At 40.7% G+C, this 12,642-nt stretch overlaps 1 protein-coding gene across 6 annotated transcripts in view; it reads right to left on the bottom strand.

The window, feature by feature from the left end:
• ldb2a (LIM domain binding 2a) overlaps positions 1–12,642 on the bottom strand; it is a 101,307-nt gene that overhangs the window by 14,600 nt on the left and 74,065 nt on the right. For all 6 annotated transcript variants that reach the window (XM_030396255.1, XM_030396257.1, XM_030396256.1 and 3 more), the window contains exons 5-6: positions 8,347–8,430; positions 2,531–2,654 (exon numbers count right to left, since the gene is read on the bottom strand). In XM_030396255.1, the coding sequence (XP_030252115.1) occupies positions 2,531–2,654; positions 8,347–8,430 (208 nt within the window). The remainder of the gene's footprint in view (positions 1–2,530; positions 2,655–8,346; positions 8,431–12,642) is intronic.

Below are 12,642 nucleotides of genomic sequence, written 5' to 3'. Positions count from 1 at the left end.
AACTTCCCCAGCTGATTACCTGCATTAAGGCGTTCATTTCTTTCTCTATAATTTCATGTTTAAATATGCAAAAAAAGAACAAATTCCCAGAACAGGAATCTGAAGATCGGATAAAACCAGCCTGGAATTGTTGTTGACGTGTGCGAGTCAAAAATCTTTACTGAGGATATTTTGATCATCTCATTTATGACTTCATAGGAATTAAATGTGATATAAATCAGCCTACGTGCTGTTTGATATATGAACAAATCCATCTGTAAAAACCTTCCGTATGTATCAGAACATTGGAACTTTTGGTGTAAGTTTGACTTTCTGACCCAAAACTATATTTTAATGTTCAGAGACAAAAGGAGAATATGATTAAAACAGATGTCACCATGAATCAGTTGATTTACTTACATTAAGACATTTTTTTTAAGATGAGTGAATTTACATAAATATCCAGTTCAGATATCTGAACTACAATAAAGATTAGATGTATATTCTGGATGTTTTCTGTCCATTTGCCTGAAAGACGACAGTTTTCACCTGAAGCGTCTCTTCTGCAGCTGAACCTCAGAACTCACACATATCGTTATAAAACTGTAGCCTCTATATACCATTTCATATGAAGCTGAGTTGAACAATTAACCATCAATACAAGAGCTTTTCCCCCCTCAGACTTTATATTCATAAAATGCTTTCCATGTTTTTTTCCTCTCTGTTTTTCCTTTTCTTTGAAGAACGTCGTCGACGCTGGGGAGCCGCTGGATCTGCGAGTCTGATTACACCCGACACTCTTAATTAAAGTTACACAGGTCTGAGTCAAAGGCTTTTTGACTGGTGTTGGTTTTTAAAGACATCTCGTCACGCCTCGCTAAGCATTGCTGTAATTTGCAGCCACTCCGATGTGTCCAAAAAACACTCGGCTGACTCCGTTTCTCTCCACAGCTTAAGACCGCACAGCCAATTTAAGCCCGCTACTTTTCAGAAACCGCCCTTCAAACATCAATCATAGGAAGCTGAGACTGGCGAGGTAGAGACTCTGATTAATTTCACCTACCTGACAGGTAAAGCATATTTAAGGGATTAATATGTATAATGGCACATTTGGAACCATAAATGGTGCAATAAAAACACATTGTGACAAAAAGTATTCATATTCCTGAAAAGTGAGTGATGGTGCAGAATTACAATCTGTTTTTAAAGCAAAGGCAGTCAGTGAAACATGTTTCCTCTCACCCGTCAGGTTATTTATCCATATAGATTATTTTGGTGTAGGTTTTTAGAGATATTTGCCATAGAGACGTCTTCCTTCTCTCAAATGTGTCATGCAATCAAACGGCACTTTGTGGTGTCTCTTTCAAGATGACCCAGACCTTCTGAGCAGTTTCACATGGACCTATTTTCTTTCTGAAGCTCTAAACACTCCGACTACTCATGGACAACAGATGAGCTAACTAAGCTAGCTGACGTTCCAGCTCAGTGGAGGAGGACACAATCAGCTGCGAGTCGACTGTCACGAGTAGATGCATACCTGCCAACACGCCTGATTTTCGTGGGAGTCTCCTCATTTTTAACGCTTTCTCCCAACGTGCTCCCAATTTGTCATTTTTACCAAAACAGATCAAACTGCAGCGCGTCAGGTTGCTGAGCGAAATGTGTCGTGCTGCCTGGTAACTGAACATACAGACGCTCCCTGCCTGACCTGCTCCTCACTCTGCACAGCCTGCTGCTGAAAATGGATGAAAAATGTCTGGAGAAGAAGAAATATGCTTCCAAATCTGCCTCAACTCAGTGTGAGACTTGTGGGTTAGGGTTGACATCTGGCTCGGGCCGGGTTGCTGGTCCTCCTGCATCGTTCTGTCCTCCCTCCTCTTCTTTGTGAGGGTCCCAACACACAAACACTCTCTAATGTTTGCACTTAAAAATGATTTTGTGACGGAAATTTTAGAGGTTGACTTTTGAGTTTGTTTCATTTTACTGTTAACTGTGAGTTGAATAGAAACAGCTTTTTCACAGCTCAATGTTTGGCAGATACGGAAGATGCAAACTTCTCTCTGCGCAGTGATACGGTTGGCGGCTGAGGTTTGGTTGAAAGAAAATAGTTCCTACATGAAACTGCTCACAACGACGTCTGTGAATCATCTAAGCCAGTAGCTGGTTCATGGTTTTTGGAAAGAGATATTGCTGTTTCGTTTTTCAAATGTATTTTTCAGCATTAGGCCCCACAAGCAGAGAGTCATCAGGCTACATTTAGCTTGAGGAGAGAAATCTCTACGCCAAGACTTTGCAATCAAATGGAGATGGACAAATAGAACTAGGGCACAGGAAAATATGTGCTCTGGATTTTGGGGTAAACCGTCCCTTTAGGACTAGTTGCTGCTTATTCAAACTGAATTTGAAGGCAAGAGCTCCGTATTTATTTCTGGGGCTTGACCAGAGAAGCTGAAATAGATTTTCAGATTTGCGGGAGTCCTGAACTTTTTATAGAAAAACTTTGAACAGCGAACAGACAGAGAAGTTTGAGCAGTAGGGAGTCAGCAGTTACCTGGTGGGGCTACCATTCTCTGCCATTTCTGGAACAGGCATGTCTTGAGACAGTCCCGCGGGCTGAGGTTGTAGGTCTTGTGCCTTGACATGAGCTCCTGCATGGGCTCCAGGATGACACACAACTGCAGACACAACGGGACAAACAGCAGCGTTCAGTTGGAGCAGATTTATTCGACGTGTGATGACAGAAGAGAGTCCTGCACACGGCTGCAGCCGCTTATCAAGGTAAAGCAAAACAACATCCATAAAAACTCAGTTTGTTGCTCAATTAATCACCCGCAGACTGACTGAGAGTGATTAATTGTGCAGTAAATCTACTTTTTATAGACACTATTAATAAAGTACCTTTTAAAAGCAGGTTTATTGTCAAACACTTTAGAGAGAAGAGCAAGAAGACGGATAGAGAGGAGAAGACGGGCAGCAGGATTCATTTTAACACCAGTAGATGTTGTTCAAACATTTCAAACTTACACACATTCATGCAAAAATATACACACAATGGAATATTTCATGGTTCAACACAACACTCGTTCCCACACTGCACTCCAACTGTGCTCTCCACTTAAAAGACTTCAAGTATAATATTAAGTTTGAAGAAACTGTAAATCTCTGGTGATCTGCAGTGAGAGGAACCAGAGGTCAGCCTGTCAGCTTAAATACATTAGACTTAGCTTAGCCAGATAACATCTGGATAACATTACAGCTGGCCCTTCTCTAATAGCAGCAAACACCCAAATGCTTGCTGGACAGTGATTGGTCAGTTACAAGGGCTGTCTTCTTACTGGACCAATCACAGAACAGCACTGGGATCGAACTCCAGGCAACCTGCCGTCGTTCCTCTAACTGGATAAAACTGTCATTTGACCATTACTCTCTTTTTTTAGCAGCGTCTGTTTTATGAAGAAAAAAATCAACAATTAAAGTTTTTTAGAAAACTCAAAGTCACTGAACAACAGCCGATCTTCATCTTCTTCCTTTTCCATGTTAGCTCGAAACTTTAATGACTGTAAGCAGTGACACAGATTGTCTGTTGTTCTGTTCTGGCAGGAAGGTTCGGGCGTGACTCAGTCATCTGATCCAGAAATAATCAGACACAAATATTAAAATGCAACTTTCTGTCATGATCATGTTGAGACTTATAACGAACCTCACACTGGGCTTTTTTAAACTAGACCCACAAATCTGTAAAACCAATCTGAGTTTATTGCAGATAAATCTGTACTGGTGTGAAGATGAGGAGGAGACATCAGTGTGAGAACAGCGTGCCAGAATATCTTCATATCCAACTAAAGGGTTAGTTCCACCAAACTAGACCTGCTGATTCTTGGGAAAACTAACCAAGTTTTGGTGAATTGTATAATGTTTTCCAGTCATGAAGTGTGTTTATGATGATGAACTAACATGTGTGCAGATGCAGTCTGGTGTCAGTTTGTGCTTGAACAAAAAGGATCATCACTGTAAAATGACTGAAAGAATACTCGACCTTCAGAAAGGTCAGCCTCAGTAGGATCCTCTCCATAACGCTGTCAGACACTCTGAATAACAATCTGAGCCTGTCACTGGCAAAATCATCTACTTTAAGTGGACGTACAGCCACAGCGTGCAACTGCCCCGAGTAATTACATTGCGGCCCATTTTGAGGCTGCCAGCTGCAGCGGTCTCACTCAGAACTGGGCCAGGTTCAGAACTGTTGTTCCTATTAGTTACTTAAACATAAAAATGTGGGAAAACAGTTACTCTGGAAGTTTTGTCACGAAGGGACTTCAGGGAAGGTCATAGTTTGGGTCCAGAGATGATTGTGGCCATGGTTTAAAGAAACCAGCGATGATCGCTGGTCGGGAACCCGCCAGCAGTCCAACGGACCACGTCCAACGATTTACTGAGGCGTCTATTCACCACCGGGGAGCTCCAACACCTGACAGGTACGACGCTGCAGCCGCTGAGCGCTGTGTCACTTGTTGTTTTGGGGAATTTGACGAGATTCTTTGTAATTTATTTGGTGGACAGTCTGAAATAATTTTGAAATGATTTTCCTGCAGAGAGGAAGATTTTAGAGACACACATAGAAAATGTCACTGCTGTGACACAACAGAGGTTTTGGCTGTTGCACCTACGAAGCTACTCTGTAGTTGGATGAAGGTGCTGATCAGTGTTTTCCAAACATAGTGTGATGTAAGTCAAAAAGTTACTGGATTAAAAGTAGGCGTGGCTTTACTAACTTGCCCAAGGGCACTTTGACAGTTGTTACTGAGAGAGAGGAGACTGTTAATCATTGGCTGCATGCTCAAGTGATCTCATCTGACCTTCAGCATCCCACCACCCGACATGTCTGATGTCAATTCTCATCAACACGCTCGTCCCGTCTGCAGCTGTACTGTACAGCCACTCGGAGGTAAAAGAAAGAAAAGAGGGGAAAACTATGAAAGAAGGAGATTCTGTATCATGGACAGAATCTGTTACCTAGTTTGTGTTAAACAGGGTTTTAAAATGGCCTCACAACAACACCAGGAATCCTTTCAGAACTGTTTTAGCATGATGGATATTCAAACCAGGGATGTTCACCAGTCCTGTGTTCAAACTAGTTATTCTAACAACCGTACACTCAGCTGCTTACGCCAAATTACCCAACATGAACATAGTAATGTCTGTTGCTGCTCCCTGCGTTAGGACAGCCGTGTTTTGATGCCATGCAGCTCGAGGTAAAGTGAACATCCCTGTAGCAGACTAATCCCTTGTTCTCCTCTGATAGTTCCCTCCTGACACAGTAATATCCCTCCCCAGCTCAGCCAACAAGCCCTGGCTCTCAGCCTGAAAACAAGGGCTATTTTCAGGCTGAACAGTATGAAGCCGGCAGCTCCGATACATGGAAAGGCTTAAATACTCCAAATGAAAAAAACAAAAAAAAACAGAGAGCGTGTATGTGTTTGTGAGAGAAAGGCCGGTTGTAACCCTTTGGCCAGGAAACCGCCAGTCTCTCTTGGAAGGACTGATAAACGCTGGGAGAGGCCGTTTCCAGGGACGCAGCATTGTCAGTTTAATGTGAGGAATGGGTGTTTTTTACTTTGACATCCTTGAATAACAGTGAGGGAAAATATAATCTGCAAAGTGTGAAGCATGATGAATAACAGGTTCCCAACCTGGAGATCCAAAAGGAGAAAGAAAACCTAAATTTATGTTTATGTCATCTTCGCTTTGATCTTGTTAAATATTGCATCGTTTTATCTCATCAGGCCTCAAAAAGTATCCAGAGTCTGTTACAAAGCATATGACGCTTTCCTTTAATGTGTTATATCACATTTCTGTGCAGGCAAATCGTCTGCAGAGATACACTAAGGGAGTGTAAGGCAGTCAAGTCCAGTCTTCACTTCTGTAACTGAACTACGTCACTATGTAACACAACATGACCTGCAGTGAGGGGACGATGTGAAGATGAGGAAAGTCTCACTGGATAGCTGAAGTGAGAGACTGCTGCGCCTCAACATTTGTTAGCCTGGAACAACTGGATGTCTTTAATGAGACGAGGGCCAGCACGAAGCTGCAGCTGAGCTAGCTGCTCTGTCGGGGAAACTGAGCTGGTGATGTCGGACTGATGCTGTGATACTGAGGGACCAGCAGGGAAACTGTGTGAGCATTTAGCCTCACTTGGTGCTAACTAGAAAACAAGTCGTAGGTCTGATGCCAGTAACGGGTGTTTGCACTGTAGCGCTAGCTCAGCTAGCATAAACTGCAGCGTTACATGAAAGCTGTTTTGCTCTGGCTTCTTCACTGAGGGGACATGCTATGATACACATGCCCTGAAGATAATAATGAAGGTATGTGTGAAAAAAGAAATGGTGGAATTAATTTTCTTGGCAACTGTGTGTAACTGTGATGAGCACCAGCAGTTAGCTCGTCACCGTACGAAGACCGTTTGTCTGCTGGGCAGTGGAGACGAGGTTCAGACTGATGGTACGAATACTGATGTGCGAGAGGGAAGTTGTCGGTTTGGAACAGTTCTTGTGGTGGTCGCTCTGCAAACTGGAAGCTGAATATAGTGGAGGATCAGACCGGAGACACGTGGAGCGGTGCTGCTCAGGCCTGCGTGAGCTGACCAACCAGCAGTGAGGACACAGGGTGGGCAGTTTAAACAATAAAGAATCATAAAGTTAATACTTTGACAAATATTGTGATTGTGATACGATTGACATACCACCTAAAAACAAATATTGCAGCGTCCTTTAATTTGGATATTGTAATAAGCCATATTGTAATTTAGATTTTTTTTCTTCCAACAATCATTCATCCCGATATAAAAGGTAAACAATGAACCTGCATCTGACCCTTCAACTCTTTCCTCAGTCCTCTTGATGATCTTTAAAACTGGCAATGAATGTAAACTCTCACGCTTAAAATGCAAACTCAATAACCTAAGCATCATTACTTCTAAACTATTGAAATAATCAGTGCATTTTATGATGTTTTCATTATGACTGAAATAAAAGAAAACCTCAGCGGACGGTTAAATCTCTCATTAAAATGAACCATTTCTGTAACATTTAAAATAAAACCACATTGTGTTTTGGGAGAGTTGACCAAGTCTTAATTTGGCAGAAGCAGAAGGATTTATGAGAGATATTTCAGGTTTGGACCGCTGAGGCAACGCGAGTCACTTTGACAAACTGAAGCTGTGAACATTCAGACACAAACAACTGAACCTGCTCCTTAAAACACATGTTGTCAGCAAACAGAGAGGAAAGCATGATCCTGTCTGCTGAGCACTGACCATCCCAACATCAGGACTGAGCACAGGCTAAATCTTTAGTGTGCAATTACAGATACTTGAATTATGTGTTTTCTCTCTCTCTTGCTTTCTGTATAGAAAATCATTGTTATAGGAAAACAAAAAGCAGCAGCCTGCTCCCTGTCTGCTCTCTGTGTGTGTCTCTCCACTCAGTTATTATAAGCAGCGGAGGTGCCGTTCAGCGATTCGCGCGCCATTTCACAATTATGAGTCTCAACAGGGAGCGTTCATTAATGTTATGCTAATTTTCTGTATCCAATTAATTCTTCTCTCTCCCGCTCGCTCTTGTTCTCCCATTTGGAAATCGTAGCTGTCAGTCAACTGTGGCGTCGGAAAAAAACACAAACAAAACCCTGTGAAATAATCGCTAATGTATTCAGCCGGCTTATACTTCCCATTTCCCGTAAATTATATTGCTGCGGTCAGGTAGAAAAACATGTATACGCAGAGAGTAAAGAAGAAATGAGTGCTTATTTTTTTTGTTTTGATGCCACGAAAATTATACACTCAGGTTTCAAACGCCCGAGAGCCATAAAACGTGTTCAGCACATAAATAACAGCATGAGAGAGAGAAAAATAGTTAGATTTACATTAACTAAAGAGTATTAGAATGTAGAGGAGCATCTCAGGAAAAACCAAACTCAAATCAAACATAAAATATAACTGTAAATGTAAAATGTGCAGAGCAGGCAATGTAATCGTGTCGAGGACCATATTAAATATGACAAGGTGTGAATATTCTACATAATAAAAACATCTTTGTGCCGTCTAGACACATTCGTATGAGAGGTCTCGTTAAAAAATATGAGTTACATGAATTACTGCAGTTTAAAACGGACAGGAATCGTTCCTGCGTGTGCATTTAAGTGTGAGGAGCTGAAAACAAAAGCAGGATGACAGTCATAGACAATGTCAGACACACACACACACACACACACACGCACACACACACACACACACACACACACACACACACACACACACACACACACGCACACACACACACACACACACACACACACACACACACTTACCCTGAGGTAGTTGAGGGTGAAGTTGGTCAAACCCATGCGAGTGATGTTTTTGGACAGTTGTTCCAGCACCTGAGGGTCTTGTGCCTGAAGTCATCAGCAGAGAAATGACAGTGAAGAACAAATACATGTATATAAAGGTCCTATACTATATATATGTATGTATATATATATATGTATATATATATATATATATATATATATATATATATATATATATATATATATATATATAAATATATATATATATATATATATATATATATATATATATATATATATATATATATATATATATATATATATATATATATATATATATTAATATGTAAAAATAAAACATTGTACATCTACATTGTGTTATGTTTGCATTCAACTGACTATGAATAAACTAATTATCTACAGCCAATTAGGCTAATTGGCATTCATCAGATATGCACAATCACCACATTCACACCCTCGAGTCATAAATGCAACTACTTAACATTGTTATTGCAGTTGTGCCATGAAGCTGAATGGAGCCATTTCAGGCCTTCATTTCACACTAATGTCAAACTGTGGGCTAATTAATCAATATTACTTTGTCGTTCCATTTAAATTTTCACACATTTTCAATTTCATATCACTGCTGAATGTGATGATGTTGCTCAGTGTTTGTACTGAGGACCGGGCAGCAGCAAAATGAGTCTGATAATGTTGTTAAATAAACTGCAGACGTTACACACGCGACCGTTTCACGTATGTATTGATTATGTTCTGTGAAACAAACAGCTGCAGCATCATGTGGTTCAGCTGAAGGCTGCATTATTGTAGATGAAGTAGTAGCCACTGTGTTAAGAATTATCATTATTATTAGTAGATTTTTGTGCAGCACTTATGAAAACTAGACCTCAAAAACACAAATATAAACTCCCTCAGCAGGAAACGCTCCGTCGTTCAGCGTGAGACAGCCACACTCGGCAGGTTGCACACTGGTAATAAGTGAAATGTTAAAAAGCCAGCGTAAGCTCATTAAAACAGAGTAATGTGTTCACTCTTCTTAGGAGCCTCGCTGACACATTTCTGTCTGTCGAGTCCGTCACTTAATTTCGGATCAGTACCTGTTAAAAGACCATCACAAAGTGCTGAGTGATCCGACCTTAAAACTGTATCACAATGATTTCAGGCTTTATCCAGAAACACAATATATATTGTTATATACTAAAAAACATTAAAAACCACCCTTTTGTTGACAGAACACCTCGACACTAGGGATCGACCGATATGGATTTTTTAGGGCCGATGCCGATACCGATTTTTTTCATCAGCCTTAGCCGATGACCGATACGGACTGCCGATTTTCTTGAGCAGATATTTGGAGCCGAAACTACTTTTGCTCCCTCAATTTACATCATAAAAATTACACAATGATGATAACAAATGTTACGAGTCTTAATTTAAAAAAAAGGAACATTTATCGAAAAAATTTGACGTAGAATAAGTAAACAATATTTAACAAATATTAAGAACAGGTGAGGTAGAACAGTGCTCTGTGTAATGCTGCCACACTGGATGGTTTTCTGCTCTGCCATTTCTTGCAGCGTCTCCAGCAACACGGAGCTGCCTGTGGACGCCTGTCTGTAAATAACGCCGGATCGGTGAACGCAGCAGCCGCATCGGCCGATGCCGATACACGTAAAAAAAATACAAAAATCGGCCGATAATATCGTCTGGCTGATGTATCGGTCTATCACTACTCGACACCATTACAGAGATGACTAATGGGACTTTCACTGAATATTAATACAATGAGATTTGAGTTAAATGATGGTCAGTAATGAGGATATAATGACTGAGTGAGTAACGGCCAGTAGAACATGTTGCAGTCGGGCAAGTTCGGAAAATGACATCACTTCACTGCAATGCAGCCGATAAAATCAAGAGGAGTTAATGTCATATCACGACATGATGATATCCACAATCTAAGACGACGTAGAGACTCGCATCATGATAATGATATAATACAGGTGTACTGACCAGCCCCAGTCTGCACTGAAGACAGAAACCCGTCATTACACAGAAAGACTTAAACCAGAACAAAGAAAGAAAAGAAAAAGCCGAGACAGTAATTAGAGGATGACATGTGATTTAAAATAAATCTCATGAAGACACGTGATTATTCACTGAGCGTGTTTGCTGCTCCAACAATAAGCAGTCAAATCATAAAAAACTGAAGGTATTGACGGAGACAAACACAGCCCGACCGAGAGGAGCAGCGAGCACACTTGCATTCACCGCCTCATGAAAAATGCATAATTCTATCTCCAGTCGCATCTCTGTGCAGAGAAAAGTCAAGAGGGAAGCGAGGGAGTCCTTCTGTACCGTCAGCAGACCCACATGAGTGACGGGAGAATTGAATTAGTGTGCATTATTGGCAGACCATCAGAATCTGAACTACTTTACTCATCAAGTAGAATTAGGCTGAATGTACTGTACAGGAATTTGTCTTGGCAGTGCTGCTGCAGCCATGTATCAACAATTTGTGGAGTAACACGATTAAATACTGACACATATGGTGCCGGGACAACACAGACACTCGGTTCAAGAGGCCAAAGACGGACAAATACCAGAGAATGACTCGACCAGAACACAGTCAGAATCTAAAACGCATGGCAAAGGTCCAAATGACACAATTAAATAGTGCAGACGGTGACGGCACTTCTTTGTGTCACCTGAGGAATTATTTTCATGATGCTGTATTCTTTAACTGTGTCTCATGTTGACTCTGCAATAACACATTCATTAACATTTACAATAAGACTCACTGTTGTGGATAAAGGACAGTCGTATGGAGCTGCAGATATACACTGATTAATCTTTAGCTGTCAATGTTTTAATTAATATGCAATTATTTTAGTTATTAGTTTGAGTTATTTTTTAAGGGACAAAAAGTCAAAATCCTCTGATTGAAGCTTCTTAATGTGAAGACGCAGAGCTTCCACAGAGTTTATGGTTTCTGATTGTTTTGTGTATTTGTACTTTTTGTTCCAGTGTTTAAAGTAAAAACATTCACTCAAACTCTCATTATGCAGATCTGACGTCCTCCAGGTTTCTGACTGAATTATACTGCTGCTATAATTTCACTCCACTATGACTCAAATGACGCAGCAGTGTATACAGCAGTACACTGATTTAACAGCAGCAAGAACACGTGATCAATTCTTAAACCAAAAAACAACAGCTACCAAGAGACGCATTACAACATTAAAATATAACAAAACACTGTGGAGAGGGATGTTCTGCAGGATGAGTGCTTTCACTGTCACGACTCTAAGAACAGTTTTGTGCACTTCTGTAATTAATCTTTAGATTATAAATGCAGGACTTCTACTTACTGAGTATTTATTAATTGTCACATCTTTACTTTTACTCAAGCAACAACTTTTACTGCTGCTGTCTGCATAATAAAGTTATACCTGCTATCTTGAATAACAAGATGTGAGTGTGATTAGTTAAACTCCAAACCCGACGTCTCTGTTGTCCCTCTATAATGGACCCAGAACCGTTAAACAACACACATATAAGAATAAATCAAAAACTACTGACACACAAAACTCTGACTGAATGTGTTTGTGCAGACGCAGACGAGCCTCTGAAGTGAGCCTCTAGTGGGCGTCACAGGGACTGCAGAGCTCCGGATTCACTCAGCTTTCTTTGTTTTCTCAGAACTTTATTGACGGTGCTGTGAAACATTTCTTTATGTGTCTTCACTGGACCGCACATGATGAGGAGACGAGAGGAGAACGGTGACACAGCTAACAGACATGAACATCTTACTCACAATGTGGAATCTATCTATTCATCTCTTACTTTGTCTTTTCACTTCTGTGTCTTTCTGACTGCAGGTAGTCAGTTAGTAATTACAGTAAATATTACGTATGTTGTTCTGAGTCTAAAGTTCTTGTACTTTTACTTCAGTAAGATTTATTCTTTTTAAACTTTCCATCACCTCTCTCTCTCGTCTCGATCAGCGATGGCTTAATATCAATTACAGTCCAAACTTCTGAAAACTAAAATAAGAACAAAATGTATTTCCTTTCCAAACTGTTTCTCATCAGCGACTGTAAAAGTAGTTCAGCTCACATCAAACCTGGGCTTCCACAGTGGCTGCGTCTGTACTGCTATCTGTGCTCAGCTTTAAATCTGCCTCCCATGTGTCTGAATCTGCTTTCATTAGTCCGGGCTACGATCAAAAGAGTGAACTCACACTCGCACACAAATCACTGAAGATCTGGCCAGGACCCACAATACCCCACGATA

Source organism: Sparus aurata, chromosome 18, assembly GCF_900880675.1.
Source record: "Sparus aurata chromosome 18, fSpaAur1.1, whole genome shotgun sequence".
Lineage (NCBI taxonomy): Eukaryota > Metazoa > Chordata > Actinopteri > Spariformes > Sparidae > Sparus > Sparus aurata.
This window is presented reverse-complemented; position numbering and strand designations above follow the sequence as displayed.